At 48.0% G+C, this 21,522-nt stretch overlaps 1 protein-coding gene across 8 annotated transcripts in view; it reads left to right on the top strand.

Moving 5' to 3' along the window:
• Nucleotides 1-21,522, top strand: part of MGAT5 (alpha-1,6-mannosylglycoprotein 6-beta-N-acetylglucosaminyltransferase) — a 332,440-nt gene that overhangs the window by 266,982 nt on the left and 43,936 nt on the right. For all 8 annotated transcript variants that reach the window (XM_081814571.1, XM_081814572.1, XM_081814568.1 and 5 more), the window contains one exon: nt 17,596-17,745. In XM_081814571.1, the coding sequence (XP_081670697.1) occupies nt 17,596-17,745 (150 nt within the window). The remainder of the gene's footprint in view (nt 1-17,595; nt 17,746-21,522) is intronic.

Here is a 21,522-nt window from a genome sequence, read left to right as displayed (position 1 = left end):
TATGTTCCAGTCCTGATTCTGCCACCTAATTTATTAGATGACCTCACGCCAGTTTCTTGATCTCTGCGGGCCTCCATTTGTCCATCTGTAGGGAGGAAACAGCAGTCAGTCGCTCCCTCCCAAGGTGGTCATGAGGATTAACTGAAATGCTGCGTAGAAAGTTCCAGTACAGAACTGCGTGCGAGCTGAGCACACAGGGGCATCACACCCACCGGTATGGCAGGTGCCTGTTGAGCCGGGAGTCCTGTTTAGCTGCGAGTAAATCACCTGGCAGGCTCTAGCCTCCTGCCACCGTGTGCACAAGGGAAGGGGAGACCTCACACCCATCCTTGTGACTAGTCCTGAACAACACAGAAGAGTTCTCTGCGGAAGGAGAATACAAGGGAGCAGGAAGACTGGGGGGGGGGGGGAAGCAGCCCCCTCGTAGCTGTGGAGGGTGGGGTATTCAGTTATATACCCAAGAGCTCCAGAGCCAGAAGGAAACTGGGTTTGTGAATGGAAAACCAAGAGTGGAAGGCCCCATCAGAAGATGGACAGTGAGGCGACTGTCAGAGAACCGGGATGCTTTCTATGCAGAGTTCTGTAATCATGGCAATCCTGTGGGTGAGAAGGTAGGAGACAACAAAATTGGATTTTAGAAGGCTGCACCAAAAAATTAACAAAGATTAGGTAAAGAATTGACGTAAGATTAGAGCTGTCTAAAGCTCAGAAGCTGCCACCTCTCGCCGCATGAGTCAAGGACCACAAAAAAGAGTTCTCCTCACTCTTGAGAATTTGAAGAAGGCTTTTCTCAGAATAAATTATAGCGACTCTTCTTTTCTTTTCTTTAAATGGAAAACGTATCCATTTATCACGGGAAACTTCCAGTATCATGAGCTTCCATAGACCCATCAGCCAGTTTCTTCAGTTACCAGCTCCAGCTGCTCGTGGCTCATCTGTATCCCCCGACCTCAGATGACTTTGAGGCAAATCCAAGGCATCATTTCATCCCCCAGGATTTCAGCATGTACCTCGAAAATAGAGGGACTCTTAAAGAGATAGAACCACAATACCATTATCACACCTAAAAATCATGAATAGGAAGGTCTTTATCTTGGACGCACAGCCTGTGTTCAGATTTCAGAGATGGGCTCGTAATTCCTTTTCCTTGTCTTCAGTCAGCCACACACTGTGATTGGGTCTGTTCCTGAACTCTCTCTTCATGGGAGTCTGTTTGTTAAAGAAACCCGTGTATTTGAAGAGTTTCCCACAGTCTGCATTTTACTCCTTGTGCGCCCATGGTGGGGTTTACTGTCCACCTCTCCCATCTCTTTTTTTTTTTAATCGGCAGCTAAGATATTACAGCTTGATCACACAGAGGTTTAATTTTTGCGCAAGGCTACTTCATAGGTGCGGCTGGGTCCTACCATCAAGAGGCACAGAAGTCTGTTTATCTTCCTTCCCTTGATGTTCTCAGTCATCGGGGCCTCTTAGCCCACTCCATTAGTTCATTAGCACTTGCAAATGGTGATCATCTCATTAAGTGTCTTTATGAACTCACTTAATTTAAATATATTTGATGTTTCTCAGTCTGCCGAAGTTACTCTTACTGATGTTAATTTATTGACTTTTAAATTTAGCCTATTTAAATTTCATAAATGCTAAGTTTGGGAACATCTGAAAAGTCACCTAAGGGAAGAGACGCTGCTAACATCTGCACAAGCTAGCGCCCTCTGCCTTTTCCAGAGCTGCTCCTTTTTTAAAGGAAGGCTTTCTCCCTTTAATTTTTTTTTAAGTGGAGTAAAGCCTGGCCTCTGTGCTACAGCTTCATATGCTTTACCAGCTGAACCAGGAGACCCACCAGCTAGATGGGTCCCTCCTGATTAATTTTTTCTCCTGGAGACCCTGAGGCCTGCAGTCACGCACATATGGTATCTAATGGCTTGCTGGGTAACTGAGTTAATGGTGTGTGAAGGTGACCTGAATACATTTGAAATCCGGACTAACGTGGAATATGACAAGCTGCTCCTGTAATAAATTTGGAGTGCTTGTGTTTTTGCCCAAGTGGGTGTTAGGGGACTGTTGGAGAGAAAATACGAAGGCCTGAGCTCAGAAATTCTGCCAAGGACACAGGACACCAGATACCTCCTCTTGAGAACCTTTTTAATGAAGATGTTCACTGTCCCCTTCCCACCTCTTGCTGGAATTTTAAAGATAAGCATCACTCCCCTTTTAGAATTACTCTTTCTCCCTGAGAACAGCGAGTGACCAAGACAGGGTTGGCCTTGGTGTGGTTTCATCAGCTTTTCCCAACCCTTCCTTCTAGGAAAGATAGATACCAGCAGAATTTGACTTGCTCGCTCCATTTCGCTGCAGACAAGTGGATATTTGCAAGCTTCTGCTGGGGGCTGGACTGCCACTTGGTCCTCAGTTTGGTTTTGATTGTTAGAGCCACGACAGTGGGGGAAAAAAAAAAAACCAGAGTAGGACCTCCCAATCCATAGCTATTAATTTATTTAAAACGTGCAGTACCGTAATGTTATGTACATTATAAAAACATGGAAAACTAAGCGAACATTTTCATAGTTATTTCTTACATCGCAGTGAATGTTCCTGTGCACCCCATGTCGTGCAGTCCCCTTCGTTAGTTAGATGAGGGACTGTATGAGGTTCTGGCAAAGGCCTGGTGCCCTCCAAACAAACCAGACACCAAAAGCAAAATTCAGCTTCAGCTAATTTTGATCATCGGAAAATATGGAAAGAAATTAATTATTTTCAACATGTCAGTTGCTGTTGTTTTCAGAAACGGAATTTTGTTTTGAATCCCGTGGCAGGTCCACATAACCCTCTCAGAGGGAGGACTTCTCCAAGGAGCTCGCTCTGACTCGGTTTCCGCTAGGATCTGTGTAGAGTTGTCCAGACTGCCACTGAGAACAAATTTAAGTCCCAGGATGTGTGTTTTAGTCTCTGAGAATTAAGTCCCCCACCCCTGAACTTTAAGACACTGATTTTTGCTAAAAGAATCCCTACAGAGTTCCTTTTAAACATGATATTCTTTGGGCCCAGATCTGCACTACAGTGGCCCCCTTCTTACCCCCTGCACGGTTTGTTTTACTGAGTAAACATCACTTCTTCAGTATCGTTCTGCCCGCTCTCAACCTGTTGCTTCTCCCTGTCTGGTTTCAGACCCTAGATGTCTTTGCTCTTGGACTCCTGACTGTTTCATTTAGCAGATGTTGATTGAGCAGCTTCTAGACTAACGATTGGAGATATAATGAATAGGTCCCCCCAGGGGCTTGGAATCAAGGAGAGTAAGAGACACACTCAGCTCAAGCAGTGTTTAACAGGGTGGGAGACCCTACAAAGGAGGGAATTAGGGGTCCATTGGCAGGTGGGGGGTGGCAGGTGGTGCTGTTAGTGATCTGCTTGAGGAAAGTATCAAGAAGAATTGCCCCTCTGAGTACTTCCAAAGGGACTAAGGACTGCCTAGGATGGTCAATGGCAGGCTGCGTTTCTAAGCAGGAGGGAGTCTCTTAAAGACTGGAAGCAACAGTTAGTGAGCTGTGAACAAAGGATAGAGAAGAAAGGCTTGACTCTTACAGAACACAACGTTTAGAAATCCTGAGAAGATCCTAACTATGGCACAGCTCTTTGTAGTTCCAGAACCACTTGTCCACATCATCTCATGTGCTCTTTGGGTCCTCTCTGGAAGGGAGACTGGTTATCACCTGAAGAATCTGGGTGCAGGGACACCTGGGTGGCTCACTAGGTTAAGTGTCTGCCTTCAACTCAGGTCATGATCTGCTGGGTCCTGGGATCGAGTCCCGCATCGGGCTCCCTGCTCAGCGGGGAGTCTGCTTCTCCCTCTGCCCCTCCCCCATCTTGTGTGTGTGCACTCTCTCTCTTTCTCTCTCTCTCTCTGATAAATAAATAAAATCTTAAAAAAAAAATCTGGGTGCAGGTGGGTGAAACCACTTGGCCAGGGACACATAGAGCCCAGGCTGAGCCCCAGATCTGACTTTAACCCCTTTTCCTGTACCTCCCTAGGAAAAGTGACGGTGAGCATTGGGTTAGGGACAGACCTTCAGAACTCATTGCCTGAGAAATGTGAGGGGGTGGAGGACAGGTATTGATAGAGTGGGAGCAAAGAGTGTATGGAAAGTGTGAAAGAGGTTTTCCAAAATGGTAGTTGATTATGAGACCTCGACTTTATTTCCCCAGTGTATTTTAGTTGTTTCTGTTTTCAAGCCCCTGCTTCTAAATTAGATACTTTAGCTGCTTTTCCTTCTAAAAATATTTATTTGCAGCATTTTAGATTCAAATGTGTATGAATTAGGCCAATCACTTTTATTTTGCTATCTTTGTGTTTTAGAAAAGTCAGGAATGAAGGGAAGAAATTCCAAGAGGCATGATTTATTTCAGGGAAAGGGAGGGTACTTTTCACGTCCCTCTTAAAAATGAATCTTTCACGTAAAGGCCAGTGGTTAGCTGTCCTTTGAAGGGAACCTTCACCGCTGTGCCAAAATCAGAATCTCAATCTGTCCACTGTGGTTTCCTTAACATGTATAAGGAGATGATGCCTGGAATTTAGAACGGTGTTCTTAGTTTGATTGGATCAGGCGAAGGAAGGAGCCCAAGAGAGACTTGCATTTTAAATGGCCTGGTTTATCACATGTCAGGTCCCAGCCTTTACAACAAAGATGTGTTGACACTTGCTATTCTGAGGAGAGAGATTATGCACGTTATTACAAAGTGACACATCCATCATGATGAAGTCGTGGATATTAATGGGTATGGCACTGGGCCAAATGCCTTGGAGAGGAAATGTACCACGCACGGGCCTTAGGCACTAGAGCCTGACCCGGACGAGGAGCAGCAGAAGCAAGCCCCTGCCGGCCCACTCAGAGGGGGGATCCCCTCGGTCAGGCCCAGCATCGAGGACAGAGGACCCCTTGGGGAGTGAGGGGTCTGCCCTATACCACATGGAGGTCTGTGCCCTGTCTCTGACATGACAGGGTGCTGGGTGGAGCTCTTTGAGAGGCACGGTGGGGAGTGGGTGTGTGTGTGTGTGGGTGTGGGTGTGTGTGTGTGTGTATCAGACAGTGTGGTGGGAATTGTGACCCCTTCACATAACAATAAAAAAAATTTATTTCTGTGCATGCTCCTATAATAGGGCAGGTATGATATTCCCTTATTTTAAAGATAGAAAACCTGAAGCTCCCACAAGTAGTCACAGAGCTAGAATAAAACCCCAGATTGCTTCATTCTCTGCCCCACACTGCTTACTAAAATTTACACAAATGTGGATGGATGCCCAGAAAGCCACATTCCTTCAGGTTAATGCGGAGGTAGCCAGAGAGGTGGGGGCCTAGCCTGCCAGACCCGTTCTCTCCTCTCTTACTCTAAATAATGAAGCGAGACTGGTGACAGGTGACCCAACTCTGCTATCCATCCTGGGAGACAGTGTTTACCCTGAATGCCTCCTGCTGGTAAGAGCCACCAACCATAAGGATCTCAGTCTCTGTGAAGCAGTGTGGTTTACCCTGCACATAACCATCCCAACAATGAGCGCTTCCTGGAACATGAAATTATCTGTTACTTGGAGATGTCACCCGTGCAGACTTTGCAGCCGGGGTCTGGGATGGCACCAGAGGGCACGTCTGTGACCTGTATGAATCCGTTTAGTTGTCCTGATGTCCCCAAAGAGGTGCTTGTTTTTTTAATTCATTAGGGCTCCAAAGAGAAGAACACCTCCAAATACTACCATAGCATCAAATCATTAGTTCTCTTAGAGCAAATTAAGCGCTAAATGAAACCTTTTCTAGTCCCAGGCTGTGTGTTACTGTGTTTCTTCACAACATGGTATCTTGGTTTTGGATTTTTTTTTTTTTTTTTTTTTGTAATTCAGAATCAAACTAATAGAACCAGTCCTCCCCGCCCCCCCACCTCTGCTTTTGCAGAGTCCAGGGAGAAACACATGCATCTTCGTGCAGTGTAAATTGCTGTCCTTTGTGTGGGGTTCAGCAAACTCAAGCTTTCCTTCTTATTTGGAACTGGGAGAGGCTAACAGGAGGGTGAGGCCTGGGGGGGTACCCTCTCTCTAGAATGCAAGCGAAAGGTGTGCATTGTCCTGTGTAAGTGGGCTCAGAATCCGTTTTCTCTTCCTGGTTGCCTCCCTAAAACATGGCCTTCTCCAATTATCTCACTTCCCAAACCTCAACATTAGTTACTACATGGGAAATGTGCCCCTTCAGGGCTGCCTACTGTGATTTTGGACATAGGTATTATTTTGTTTTTCCTGTTTGTAAGGTAATTACTTGTGGAAAAGTTAGAAATTGCAGGAAAGCAATTACTTTTCATCCTAGCACGCAGCGATAACCAGGTTGGATATGTGTTCTGCCTCTCACTTTTTTGTTTTGTATATCTTGCTTCACATGAAAGCAAGTTTGAAATTAATAAAAAGCGTTCCTCGATAAACTAAGTAAAGATAGGTGGACGAATATGGCTACACTGTCCATTACCGTGAACATAGGACGAGTTGATTTTGATGGAATCTGTGACAGATCTACAGAAGCTAACACATGAAAACAGAAAATGTGATGTGGCCCATTACTGAAAGAAACCAAAATGGAGATTTTTTCCCCCCTATTTGTAGAAGAATACATTAAAGTTATTAAGAAGGATTAATCTCTTACTTTTTTTGTTTTCACAAGGTCATCCTTTTTAATTTTTTCCTGACATATGCAAAGCTCAGAAAGGAAGATGTCCATTGTTCACTTTTCCAGTCATTATTCATTTCATTTCATAGTTACTCCTGAAGATAATCTTGGACCTAAAAGTGGGGGTGTTAACAAATGATCGCCTTTGGGTGTCAAAAGCTCCAGGTACTCCATGCGTTTTCAGTTGGCGGCCAGCCTCGGTCTGATTCTTTGGGGAAGTGGAGGTGGAGAGTGACTTGTTCCAGAGTCGTGACACCGCCCCCCTACACTTCTCCCCACCCAGGGTCATTGCTTTCGGCAGTGGAGGGCAGTTTTCTAATGAGCTTAACACCGAGCTCTCAACACCCAGGGACGGGTGAGCTGGGAGGAGAGGGGACCTGGGTGGCCATCAGAGCCCCTGTGCCTCATCTCCTTTGCAGATTACTGGCCCTGTAACCCCTGGGAAAGCAGGGAGGAAGGTGCTTTAAGTCGTAAATTTATTATTCTTTTAAAGATTTTATTCATTTGAGACAGATAGAGCATGAGCGGGGGGGAAAGGCAGAGGGAGAGGGTGAAGGGGGCTCCCCACTGAGCAGGGAGCCTGAAGTAGGGCTCCATCCCAGGACCCTGGGATCATGACCTGAGGTGAAGGCAGATGCTCAACTGACTGAGCCACCCAGGCGTCCCTAAGTAGTAAATGTAACTCATGGACTTTAGGGCTCAAAGGACCTTCCAATCAATAAGCCCCTCATGTTACAACTGAAGAACTTGAAGTTGCAAAAGATAAAGCAGGTTGTCCAGGCTGATCTAGGTGGTTCTGGGTAGACTAAAGCTTGTATCCCGGTGTCCTGCCTCCCAAACACTTCACTCTGAATAGCCTTGCACATGCTCACCCAAGAAAAAGATTTTCTTCAGAGAGTGTGAGAAGTTCACCAGGGAGAAGGTTATTCCAGGTCAGACCCGGGGAGTGAACTTCATGCACGGTGCTGGCTGAGCAGTGTGAAGTTTGACAGCTGCCGCGGGGCAAAAGTGTGGTTTATGAGGAAGCCTTCCATCCCCAGACTTCTGCAAAGTGAGACAACTTTGAGAGTGGTTTACCACCTTTTCCTTTTGACTCCATCCACCCACCTCTTCCATCTCTCTGCACTTTTACTACTCAGAGCATCTTGCCTTTCTCTGTCCTGCTAGCTGACAGAGGGAATGACCTGAGTCCCCTGGCCATGATCTTGCCACCAGCGTGGTTGATGGAATGACAGAATGTGGCCCTTCCTCACCTCTTAGTGAAATGAGGCTCACCACCACACACTTATTTGAAGCATTAGGTTCCAGACTAAAGTCACCCATACCAAATTCAGACCTCTGTTACATGCATACCCCACCTGGACTATTAATTGCTTGGTATTTTTAATGGGCTCATTTTAAGAATAATTATTTTAGGGGCACCTGGGTGGCTCAGTTGGTTAAGTGTCTGCCTTCGGCTCAGGTCATGATCCCAGAGTCCTGGGATCGAGCCCTGCGTCAGGCTCCCTGCTCCGTGGGAAGCCTACTTCTCCCTCTCCCACTCCCCCTGCTTGTGTTCCCTCTCTCGCTGTCTCTCTCTCTGTCCAAAAATAAGTAAAAATCTTTAAAAAAAATAATTATTTTAGCTTTATCATAAGTGATGAATGAGCATGAAATCTCATGGGTGTGTTACTTAGTTTTTCTAAGCCGTATATAAGTAGACTTACAACTATTAAAATTAAAAACTTTTACCCGTGCTCCACCTAAAATCACCTTGTATCTGTAAACATTACATTGAAAGAGGGAGATTCTGTTGAATTCAAGCAAGAAACAACTTTTTTCTCCCTTGAACTGTACAGTTAGTCTTTTCTGCCCCTTGGATACAATTTTGGGCAGGTCCTATAAAACTTGCAAAAAAAAAAAAAAAAAAACCCTCTGTTACTTTCAGTTCCAAGAACAGTCCAAGTGCAGTAATTAAAATACCCATTCTAGTTTAATAGTGGAAACTCTGAACATCATCTCAAGTTAAGCTCCTTTCCTTCCTCTCCTAAATGCTGTTTTGCCTGAGAAGCCTAAAATGAAGGTGTGGCTCCCTCTCAGGGCTGGTTTCCAGCAGCCCACCCTCCCTGTGGCCCCTTGGACAGAGCCCTTCCTCGAAGGATCCAGTGGGGCACCTTTCTGTGTGGTCCACACCTGCACCAAGGGAAACAGTCATCTGTTCCTTTGAGAAATCCTGGGAGTTCTGGTCCGTTCCTATTCCTGACATCTCCTTCAAGGCATCCTTCCAGCTCCAGGCTCCAACCATGAGGCATTTCAAAGCTTGGATCTGGTGCTAATCTGTGTGCCCCAGGAGTTCCCAGGGATGCACGTGAAGCTCTCCCAGTGGTCCTCTAGAGCCTTGCCCAGCTGGTTAGGTAGAGGAGGGAAGCGAGCCAACAGCTCCCCAGGGATGACCACCCTCTTCCCCTCTCAGGGTGTGGGGAGGAGGGCGTACTGCTCACTTTGAGTTATGTGGTACCTGTCGCTTGGTGGCTGGCCATTGGGGCCTCAGTTTAATTGGCAGGAGAAGCCCCGTGTTCACACTTGTCACACTGCCCACCAGAGTGAATGTGATTCCGAACCCTTCCCTGGAGACACAGAGGACAGTCCTGCCAGGTGACCCCTTCTCTATGTTTAGACCGCATCCAATTGTTGGGCGCTGGCCTAAGCCCATTGGGATCCCGTGTCTTCCACTCTGTCAGGAGTGGGTGAGACTCACAGGTCACCTCCATTCAGTCCATAATTCACCCAACCCATGCGGGCTCTCTAAAAAATGCAACCTCAGTTCTGCCAAGGCAGCCTCTTGGTTTTCTGTTCTTACGTTGTGACACCTGGTGTGGTAACAGTGGCCCATTTTCCACCTGCTACCTGTTAGCACAGGAGCATAGCTGGTGGGCTTTGTTGCTCTTGGCCCGCAGCAGTCAGAGCAGAGTAAGGGGCACCATTATCCGTAAGTGACTGCATTTGCACTGGGGGGCGAGGGGGCTGTGAGAGAAGCCAGCTTTACCATTTGAAGACCTCCTGCCCTTCTCAAAGTAGAAAGGAGAGTTCATTGTTTTCACAAACTGGCTGGCAGGTCCCCAGGGTCCTTTGAGAGGCATTTGTTAAATTACAGAAGGCCCCAGTGCTAAGGCAGAGAAATCCCTGAAACTTGAAAGTACTGGGAAAATGGGGAAGCATGCTAGCTAACCAGCTAGGGTTCAGATAGAAAGATCTGGGGGTGGGGTGGGCTTGGGTTCAGGTTGGGCAGCGAAGTGAAGGCTCTAGCCATCTTGAGACTCATTTCTAGCTTGTCCCATTTTATGGTCTGGCGGGTAGTGTACCATATGTTTTTTAATGAAGGTATATATTTAAGTAGCTTTTATATACATTTTATTCCCAATTCGAGCTTAGCACGTATTAGAAAATGTCTAATATAATTGGAAGTGATATTCAATATTTATAGATCCACCAGCAGTAACAGGGCTGATTGCTCTTTCCACATTAGCCATTCAGCCTAAAAAATCTTCGGAATTTCTTAGAAATCTCAAGAAATCTGAGCCACCTAACTGGACAGTAGAGAATAAGTCAAGTACTTTTGAATATTCTTCCCTTTCACTCATTCCACATCCTTTTCTTTTCGCCCTCTGCCCAAAACTCAGCAGTAGGTAGGTTCTAGAACTACTCATAACAGACTCAAGTGTGGCTTATGTACAACTAACCCATTGCGCTAGATGAGTTGTAATTTATAGCAGCTGAGGTCCAGTCAAGAATAAGTGTGGAGCCCAGGACAGCAAAAGGAAGCAGATTCCCTTCTTTTGTTGGCCATGGGTCCATAGGGGGGCCACAGGCCAGGCTGGAGACAAGAGCACAAGGTTCCCGTTATTCCCACTGTAATGATTGAACATCCGCCTTTCTCCTTCAAAGGTCAGGATTTAGGGAGGAAGGGTCAAGGGTGGCAGGCTTAGAGCATCTTAGCTTCCCAGAGTCTTCCAGAAGCCTAGGAGGCCTGAGTGAGACACAGCAAGGACCCCCCCCCCACACACACACACACCCCTTAACCTTGGGTGGTTACTTGCAATAAATGAGCCAAGGACCTTAAGGTCTGATTATTCTGTAATGTAAATTCTTTCTGCTTCACTGCTGAAATTCAGAGATTTGCATTTTAGAACTTCTAATCTTGGAATAAAAGAATTTTTCATCCTGGTTGAATTTTAGACTTCAGGAACAGGCTAATGAGGTAGGGTTTTTTTGTTTTGTTTTGTTTTGTTTTAAATGTCTCCCTCCCTCCTGTCCTTCTACCTCACAACTCCTAAGAGAACTAGATTATAAGGAAGATGACTCAACTATGAAAGACATCTTGTAAGGTCTGCAACTCTCGGTTTTCTTTTCATTAAAATACACCTGAGGTAAAGTCACGGACCTTAAGCTCATTTGCTGGGAGAAGGTTTTGTTGGGGAAGGACCTAGTTCCTGAGGCAGGGTGGGAAGCTGGGCAGGACTGGGTAGGAGAGCCGAGCGGGAGGAAGCCTGAGATCCGGCTTCTCCGTGAGCCCATAAATGTGCTGTGCGCCCTGCGCCCTCCCTGTTTGCTCACCCAGCCCCTAACGTGTCCTGAGCTCCTTCTCTGCGCCAGGCCCCCCCAGGCCTGGAAGCCCCAGCATCCTGCCCTTCAGAAGTCCCCAGCCCCGCAGAGTGGGCAGGCCAGGCCAGGGCAGCCCGAGGAAGCCAAACAGGAAGTGACTGTGCAGAGATAAACTGAGGCATACTAAAAAGCTTAAGAGTTTATTTGAACAAAATCAGTTTGCAGGAGGCAGTGCCAAACCGGAAGTAGTTAGGAGCACTCTCCTGACAGGAGGGGATGGGGGCACAAAGACGTAGAGGAGGTGTGGAAGCGAAGAAGGGAGATTATCGCCTTGGCTGCGCCTTACCGCCTAGTGGGCTGTTGGTGACTGGTCGTCTCTCCAGCGTTTTGATTGTATAACTTCGAGGCATTTGCCAGCTTCGCTTTATGGAGGCCACCACAGCATCAGAACCACCGCCGTCTAATGGCCTCCTTGTTTAATTAATTGAGCGATACAGACTGCACTGAGGAGGTGGCACCTCACTTCACCAGGGTGAGCCCAGGGATTGCCAGCTTGCAGAGAAGGAAGGGGGAGGAGTCCAGGAGAGAAAAGGAGGGGGAGAGGAAGGGTGATTCAGGCCAAGGCAGAAGCAGGGGGGATGTAGGTAGACCTGACACAAAGGAGGAGGGAGGACGGTAGGAGATGAAGCTGGAAAGCCTGTAGAAGCCCGTTTTGTGGAGGGCCTTGTGTGCATAGCTAACGAGGTGGTCTCTCACCGCCACGAGGAGCCTTTGAAGACTTTGTACGGGGGACCGAAATCTTCAGTTCTGGACACCAGCCCTGAGGATGGTGGATTGAAGGTGTGAGGGCCTAAAAACAGGGTCTCAGCCCAGGGCCTCTTCTAGAAAGCAAGGCCTGAGGTAAGTTTGGGTATTGCTCGTTACTGGGGAAGGAGGTGCAAGCCCAGGGCTGCAAGGGCACAGGAAGAGGGGAGTGAGGCCAGGAGAAGTACAAGGTGATGTGCTGGCGCGGACGATTGGCCTGGCCACATGGCACTCGGCACTCCTGGAAGCTTTGCAAGGAGGAACTCGGCTTTGGTGGAGTCTGCCGGAGAGAGAAAGAGGGCAGTTCTATTCTCCCTGGCCCCCCCTGTGTCCTGCTTCTCAGGGGCCCTGGTCCACCTCTCCGGGAACTAGCGCCCCTGTACTTCTGGGATGCTTTTCAGGGTTGTGGCCCCCCGATGCCCCCCACCTCCCGGTGTAGCTTCCTCCCGGTCTGATGGTGCAGGGCAGCCTGGGTGGCGTGAGCACCCACAAGGCAACTAGAGGAGTCTGAGAAGGCTCGGGAGGATGCGTCACCATTCGGACAAGGCATCAGCTCAGAGAACACGTGCTGTCTCGCATTTGGCCTTCTTGAAGCAAGGACTTCGTTATCTCTGTCTGGAGCTTGACCTGCGTGTGACGGGACCCACGCTGGATGTGGCAGCACAGCTTTGGACTCTGGGGAGGGATTGGCTCTTCCACACCCGTCATTTCTTCCTAGGGAAGATGCCCACGGGCTCAGCACTCACCAGGTGCTTTCCCTGGACCAAAAACTCTGGGCAGAGCTATAGAATTATTTATTTTAAACTGACAAGTCACAGGCGCCAAGTGGATGAGGGGAGTAGGGTTCCCGGAGAAAGGATGTATGTTGTCTGCAGTGGGGAGCAGGGATATTGCGGGCAAGAAGATCCCTGTGCAACCAAAAGCTCAGAATACTGACATTTGCCAAAGAACATTCCTCTACTCCTAATTCACCGGCTGGGAAAGGAAAGGGCTCGTGGTTCTCCACTTGTGCTTTCTGCCTCTCCCGCTGCTGTAGAAGCGCACTGGTATTGCTTTAGATTGAATTGTTTTCCTAAAGCTCTCTATTCAAGCTCCGGAGAGCTTATGACCAATTCTGCAAATGCACCTGCCTCCAGCGACAATCGTCAGCATCCACAGACACACGGAAAACATTCCTCCTTTGCTCCAGCATGTTCTCTCCTTTGCCTTTTCATCTCCCCTTCCCCCCACCTCCAAATGAGTTTAGGTAGATTTGAATTTTAATCAGTTTGATTGGTTGTTTTTAATATGAGTTTAAGTTGAACTAGAGGCTGTTGAACAGCATTCTGGGGCTCCCAAGTTGCTCAGCTGGGACTGGAGGCATTTCTCTCTCTCAGCCCCCAGAAAGGGGCGGTGGCCTGCCTGGGTTTGATGGTCAGTGCAAGAGGCTTCTGACTGCATCTCATTAACTTGTAGGTGATAGGGTTTGAGGAGTAGATAATTTTCTTTGACCTTGGTCTCTTAGATCAGACAGGGAAGGCTTTCTAGGGAGTGATCTGAATCCAGTTCTTGGATCAACAAAATCCAAGACACTCGGTTCATGGTAGCACTTTTGCCCTGGGCCTGAATATCTAAAATAAAGGAAGGGAGGGAGATGCTGGAAAGCGTCCCCATCCCTGCACATCTCCCTCCCCACTTTTGTCCTACCCAAGGGTTGGGGAAGGCAGGCTGGGCCATGGTTACTTTAAGAAACATCAGCACCCTATTTCTTAAACCCAAAAGATAGCAATGTACGTCGAAGAGAGAAGAGGATCCCTTGAACCTCTCTTCGTGGCGGGAGCTGAGCCTTCCAGTGAGGGGCCAGTGGTGCCAGCTTTGAAGTCCTACAGACCGGTTTCTCTTTGTCCTTGATTGCATGTAGTTAAAATTTTTCTATTTTAATTAATATATCAAACACCCACCACCCAACTACGTAGATGTTAATATTTTGCGACTTTTAACAGGGAAATTATATATTACAAACACCATTAAATCTCATCCACCTCCCCAAGCCCTCCCTGCCCCCTCAGTAATCTGTATCCAGCAGGTGGAGTCTGTCATCCCCATGCATATTTTTGTACTTAACAGCAAATGTCCATGTGCATAGCATTGCTTTGCATGGTTCAAAAGTGATGTTGAGCCACACAGATTGTTCTGTGGTCAGTCCCAAAGCTGCTGCTCACTTGTCGAAAGCTTGGACAAGGTGCATCACCTTTTTGAGCCACAGGAAGATGTGTTAAGATGCCGGTTGTATTAATCCTGGCACCGTCAAGGTGGGCTAGGATCAAGGCCTATTTGATACTATGGAGGCAGAAATCAAGAGGGCTTTTTGCCTACTTTGATGTGTGGAACGACAAGGGTGATTCTAGTGCAGGAACTTAATGAATCTGGTGCAGATTAATGTCAGTCACTGAGATGAGGAGCACACAGGGTGGCGCTGGTCTGGGAACGTAAGGTGATGGATTCCCTTTTTGACCTGTTGAGTTGGAAGTGCCTGCAGCCCAGCAAGGTAGACAGGTTCAGGAGGCAGCTGGACATTTGAACCTGAAATTCAGGCAATGGTCCTAAGGTGGAGTTGGCTCTTTGGATTCCTGTAGCATCCAGTGCACATTACCTTTGAGCGGGGAGGCAGCTCCGTGTGGGTGACTCCAGGGCACCTTTCTCTGGGATCCGTGGCGTGAGTCACCCTCACTCGATGTCTGCAGCACTCTGCACAGGTGGTAACAAGAGGCCTGGGCTGAATTACCTAGTTGTCAGGTCAGCTTCAAAGCTTAGAGTTACGTTGGAAACATTTGTTCTCCTCTAATAACCTGTTTGATTTTCTCGTTCGTGAAATTACATAAATCCTCTTTGAAGATAATTTCTCCTTTCAGACTTGACCAGGCCTTCATGTTAATAAGTTCGCAGACTTTATTATTAGCCCCTGCATATGCTGCTTTTTATTTGCCTGAGCTTCCCCCCACTCCACCTTGCTATATTTCAAGGAGGCCCCACCTTTTCTGGAACTGATGGCGATACGTGTGTTGTGTCCTGTATATTGTTCACTCCCCGGGCATTGGGTCTGGGAATCCTAATCTGAGGTCTGCCTGAAGTGAGTACCTCCAGGACAGGAACCGTGTGGGTCGTTCACTGTTCTTTGTCCCTCACTGCGGACCTAATTCAAGGGCCTTTGGTCCATCTTCACCAGCTAGCAGCTGGCTTTTCAGAGGGAAGCCTGTCTTTTTTGCTCAAAGGGGAGATGCCTGCCCAGTCCCTGAACAAAGCCCAACAAGATGTCCCAACAGGCCTCCTTTTAGATGATAGGAATCCACCCAGAGTAGCTCCAGCGAAAGTGTGGGGTGGAATGGGGGAAGGCAGCTGCTGTTATTATAGCTGGAAGGATCCAGAAAAATCTGGGAAATTGGGACTAGGGGACAGCTGTGGATGGAGTGGGACCCAGAAGCAGCTCCGGGACCAGGTTTCCGCTCTTCCGTGTCTCTGTGCTTGCTTTCCTCATGGGCTCCCACCATCTTCCTTCCTCCTCCTCCTCTCCCTCCCATGCCCTGTCTCTCTGTCATGCTTGGTCTCAGTCACTGGTCCCTCTGATCACCAACTGTCTGTCTCGGTCTTCCCCTTTCCTCCTGTCAACTCTCACCTGGCTCTCTTTCCACCTCTGGCAGCTGCCTTCTTCAGAACTTGTGTCTGGCTCCTAATCGCCCAGACTCTGACACAAAGTGACCTTTCTGCTCTATAGCCCATGGCCATCTGGCAGGAATCTCTCTGTGTACCAGATTCTGAGCTCCTGAGAGAGGGTCTGATTGGTTCAGCTCACCCTCCGGAGCCTGGCCACGTCCCAGGCTCCTGGCCAGCCTAGAGATGGGTCCCCCTCGGGTCAGACACACCCCGGGCTGGTCAGCAGTGGCAGGGGGCCGGAGTCACAGAATTCCCTCCCTCCTCACCAGGGGGCTGTGGGTGGGGATGGAGTCCCTGAGAAGGGGGTTTGTGGGGACAGGAATCACCAGGTACATCTGGCACAAGACCCATATCCTAGAACCCCTCAAATTAATGTATATCACGGAGGTGATCCTAAATTTGATTCAAGCTATGAATGGGAAGTCAGGGTTTAGAAACTGTTTCTAGTCACCTCTGCATTAATTCAAGGGTACACATCTCTGAAGTGATGAATTTAACATCTTCCAGCCATACCAAACATGGCATGAAATTAAACTTTCAGGCCAAGTGTTTCATTTAATGCATACATTAGAGTTCAGGCATGGACTTGGTTGCTTCTGAACAAAATCATCGTGGTGCATAAGACAGAGAAGGGAACGAGGCTGTTTTTCCAGCCATGAAGACTTCTGATACGTGATTTGAAACATGCCTCCCACAAAATGGAGAGCCCTTTGTAATATCCCCCACCAGGGCAGCGCATGGCAGAGGGCAGGCCCTGCGCCCGTCTCAGAACACTGTGAGGAGGCTGGGAAGCACTGCCGCCCTCCCCCCAGCAGAGCCCCTTCCCCTTCTCTGAGCTCGGTGGCTGCTGGTGCCACACCCCTACATCCCTTGCGGTCTCTAGTCATAGAACTGGCTAGTAATACATTTTCCTGGAGTGTGTGAAAATGGGCTTGGAATGAGAAAAAAAGCTTGTCCCACTTTTGTACAACTGGAAAACATTGCAGAACTTGAATCTTTCAAATTTCGAAAAGAAAAAAGAAAAAGCAACCTACAAAATCCAGCTTATGCTACTTAGTCACTCGGAAACGTGAAGAGGAAGGGAAAACGAGTCGCTTCCACTTCCCGGGTGGTTTTGATTTAGAAAACGTGCCTCGAAATTCAGTACAGAAAAGAGGTTTTGTTTTGCTTCTAATAAAAATGAAACTACTTTTGAATGGTTCAGGGTTCATTGAAGTTTACATTTAATCTTTTTTCCATTTTTTGTCTACCTGGATATGCTCATTATCTCGCCAGATGGCGAGTCAGTCAATGCGTATTGTGGGAAACTCTCGTCTCCCCCTCATCCCAACTAGGTGGGATCCAGTTCTGACAACATACGTTAATCATCACTAGAAATACTGGCAAGAGCTGGGGATGTTTGCGTTCCTCGGGGACAGCTTAGCATCTCCAGATAAATATTGACTGCCTTCTCTGGGCTTTCCTTCCCCACACTTCCTGCCCCATAAGGCAGAGGAGCCAAATGCAAAGTGCTGGGTCCCTGCTAATTTACAAAGTGGGGATAATACTTTAAAGCAATTGGCCTTGAGCTATCATTGGTATTCAGTAATATATTGCTACATAATATGTTCCTTCTCACAGAATTGTACAGCGGCAGTATGACTATGTTTGCCCTCAAAATCCAGTCAGATTACTTTTGAAAGAAATATTGTGGGTTTGGAATGCCAAATTCCTGCAACCTCTATATTAAGAACTCTGTCTCTGTGGCCTCCAGCTATGAGGCAGGTTGTTACTAGAATGAAAAGAAAAAAACAAATGCCTTCCCTTTGTGTTCCCTCTTTAGAATAAGAAAATCTATTTGGACATTATTCACACCTACATGGAAGTACACGCGACTGTTTACGGCTCCAGCACGAAGAATATTCCCAGTTACGTGAAAAACCACGGTATCCTCAGTGGACGAGACCTGCAGTTTCTTCTCCGAGAAACCAAGGTAGGTTTTTAGTGATTTTTGTAAAAATCCATCAGTGGTGTGGTTTACAGTCTGTTTCTGTTGGGGTTGCAAATGGGGTCAGAATCTCTCGCGCTGTCTTTTCAATGCTGCAGTAACTCATTAGGTCATTTCTGGGCAGTGGCTTTCTAGATCAGCTGTGGCTTTAAAGTTAATCATGGAAGGACGTTGCTATGGTTTAAAACTTACTTACCAAGGACCCACGCTGTGCCAGGCGTCCAGTGAGGGGCTGGGGATGCGGTGGCAACCAGGAAAGGTAAGGCCCTGTCTCGAGGGTCAGACCTCGTGATCAAGCAGCGGCTGTCACAGCAAGCTTGCCTGGGGTGCCTGGCTCCCTCACTTCCCCACTGGCTTCAAGGAATCGGCCCCCCAACTGGCTTTTCCTCACGCCTCCTCATTCAAAAAGTTGGTAGTGGACCCTGAAGAAGTTCAGATGGGACGGGGGCGGGGGGCAGGGAGAGTCCCTTCGGGCTCAGGGAGCAGGGAAGGCACTGTGAAAGATTTGGAGGTGGGTGCTGGGCAGGGCGGGCCTGCCGTCAGGAGAGACGAGGGAGGGCCACGTGCTGGAAGCAGAGAAGACACATTCCGGAGGGAGCCACAAAGCCACCCAGCTGCTCTGTTGCCGGGGAAAGAGTGGGAGGAAACCTTCGCTGAGGGGCTGAGGGGCTGACTGTCGCAGGCATAGATGGACCTCAGACCCCATCGGGTCGGTTCCTGGGGGAGCCACTGATGGAGAACTATTTTAGTGGTGTGATGAAAGCGTCATTTTGCCCCACTGCCTATAATTCTGCCGGGAAAGTACCACGTGACCTTAGGGGACTTGCAAATAGATCCGAGTTTGGCTTTGAAGAGCCAGACATGGTGCAAGGACTGTTAGAGTGAAGAAAACAAGTGCGATCCCTTCCTTAAGGCACAGGGCAGCTTGTTATCAACAGTGACTATCTCAGTTCTGGGGCCTGGCTGGCTGGCGGGGTTTTCGTTCGTAAGGTAGGGGGAAGGCTGAGTGGGTGAGAGGCTCTGTGGCTTCAGAGCGATTTCTCATCATTGTGTGACACTTGGATTTGGGAAAGCATATCCACACATGCTGCCCTGTTGGCTCTCACAAGAGCCCAAAGAGGTAGGTGGAGAAGGTGCTGTTGTTAACTTCATCGTAATCAGGAGAAAGTAGGCTAGAGCGTTCGGCTGGCCCATAGTCACTCACTTTGCCTGGCAGGCGACCCTAACTCATGGATTGATTGATTGATTGATTGACTGCAAAATTAAAGCTCTGCTAGGCCCTTAAAGGCACCATCCTCATGAGTAAACACCCAAACTGGAGAACACTTAATGGACACTCACCAGCCAACAGCATATGTACCTCCTTTCTGCCTCAGTTTCTCTTTATGTGAATGCATTTGATCATTTCTACCTCCAAGTCATTTTGGTGGTGCCATGAATAAAACAGTTAGGTAAATTATTTATCTCCTTGGCCGAAGATCTGGTTTGTACTAATTAAGATCTCATTTCCTTGCAAGGTCATCTGTAGTTCAATGACTGTTCGTGACAACCCAGGAGTGAAGTGTGTTCGTTCCCCAGTTTGTACTCTCGGCTGCCCGTTCTTTTTCTGTCTCAGGATGACATTTTAGAATCGTTAGAATGTCCGGGCCCTTTAGTGGCAATGCTATTTTTTGCCATTTGCCTCATTTTACTTTTCCCCACATCAGATGGTGGGAAAAGCTCAAGCTCCTTTAAAATTACATTTGGCAGCGCTGGTTTTCAACAGCGTGTCATTACTGTCTCGCGCACTCCTATTAACCCAGCCTCGTGAATGTCTTACTCAGCCTTGGAAATTTTAAAAGAACCCTTACTTCCCCTACCATCCACTTACCCTGTCAGAGAGTGGGAAATAGGCCGAAGCTGAGGCCCCTGATGTCCTGGGGAGGAAAAGAGAAGAGGCCCGTGGTGTCCGAGCCGTGATGTGGGAGGTCACCAAACAGCCGAGGACTGCGGCCTGAATTTTGAGTGTGAGGGGCATATATTTGTCCTTGAGAAACTGGTGCCTTCACAGGATGTCACTGATCCCATTTTGGATTGCCTGTTCATATGACTGGAATATATTAAAACACTCCAAGTGGAATTATGGCTAAAATAGTTGGCAAATACGATGAAAATGAGGCCGTGTGTTGCAGAGACTCCCCTCATACCCAGAACACAGCAGCAGGCACAGAAATGAATGGATCCCGGGCTTTGAAATAATGACACTAAAGAACAGTCATGCTTTGCATTTATAACCTTTTCTCCCTCTAACACCTTCCTCTGTGTCTCTGAGCAATTTAAAAGCGATTTATTCCAATCCACGTTGAAAGTGGAGAACTGGAGATACGGAGAAGCAAACATCGGTAGAATGAATGGGATCCGCACACTCGTCAGACTCACTGCAGAGGGAAGCGAGTCTGGTGCTCCTTCAGGTTGGGAGACAGGTGGAACTGATTGATGCTTAATCAGCTCCTCACTCATTGTTTTTCTTTATGAGCCGTCTTCGAAGCCCTGCACCCAGGCCCAGGAAACCCCGTGCTCGGCAGCATTTCTCCCCAGCGGGCCACAAGAGCCCACGTGTCATTAGCTGGCTCCAGCCACAGGGAGCCTCTGAAGATGGAGGAATTTGGTGTGACACTAAAATTGGGGCTAAAAGAGCCAGGAAGTTGTTGAATCTAACAGACTCTTCTAATAAGCATATAAATTTGGATGAATTAATTATTTTATCAGAGGACCATAGACAAGGCTTTCAGTCCAGCAGACTCCAAGCGTACCATTGAAGCACTCACTGGGTGGCATGTTTTTATTTGGGGGTTAAGTCCTCCTCTCTTTTAATGTGATGTCTTTCTTCTCCTTCCTAATTTTAACCTCTTCCTGCCCACCCCACCCCCCACCCCAGTCTTAGCACCGGAAGCTCCTTATAGAAGGGGCATTCCCATCCTACACTAGACTGGAGGAGCATTTGGAGTGAGGCAGAACAGGTACCTCCCTTTCTACAGTAAAAAGTTGAGAGCAAATTCTGGCTGTGGAAAGCAAAGGGGGAAAGCTGCTGCCATTCATGCTGTTGCTGTACCCCTTCGCTACCCCAACCTCTGGCCATTCACCCTCTAGCACGCGGGCAGGTCATGACAGCCCTGTTGCCCTACCATGTCAGCTCATCAGCTTGGCTGTGGGACTCACCTAGCAGCCTGGGCAGGGTTGGAGGATATACGGTATATACTGTCCCTGTTCCATCCCATCCCCATGTCTGATCCCCCATCAACCATGACTTTTCCCACGAGCTTGGATGCAGTTGAGCAATCTCTCAAAAATCCAGGGCTTGAGGTGGCCACCACCCATGGAACCAGACTCTCATGCAGCTCCGTGATGAGAGAGGGGCTTTGCCTATTCTGTTTACAGGTACATTTTCAATACCTAGAACAGTGCCTGGCTTGTAGAAGGCCTTCAGTTAATTCTATAAAGAATGAAGGAAAGAGGATGAAATCCATTAGCCATCTGGGATCTTGGGACCATGCCCGTAAGAGTCATTTCTTGCTTTGCTCATGAATCACGTACCTAAATCACCAAGGCTTCCACAGCGGGTGACACTGTCCTTCTGACAGCCCATGCCTGCCTCTCCACCATATTGCCCACACATCACACAGGTGTGACCTGTGAGAGAGAGCCCCAGCGCTTACTAACCGATGGAGCAGTCCATCTTCCATCTTCCATTTCAGACACAGAAATATGCAGCCTCAGATAGTC

This window comes from Leptonychotes weddellii, chromosome 3 (genome assembly GCF_054177405.1).
Source record: "Leptonychotes weddellii isolate Sample4059 chromosome 3, ASM5417740v2, whole genome shotgun sequence".
In the NCBI taxonomy this organism is placed as follows: Eukaryota; Metazoa; Chordata; class Mammalia; order Carnivora; family Phocidae; genus Leptonychotes; species Leptonychotes weddellii.
This window is presented reverse-complemented; position numbering and strand designations above follow the sequence as displayed.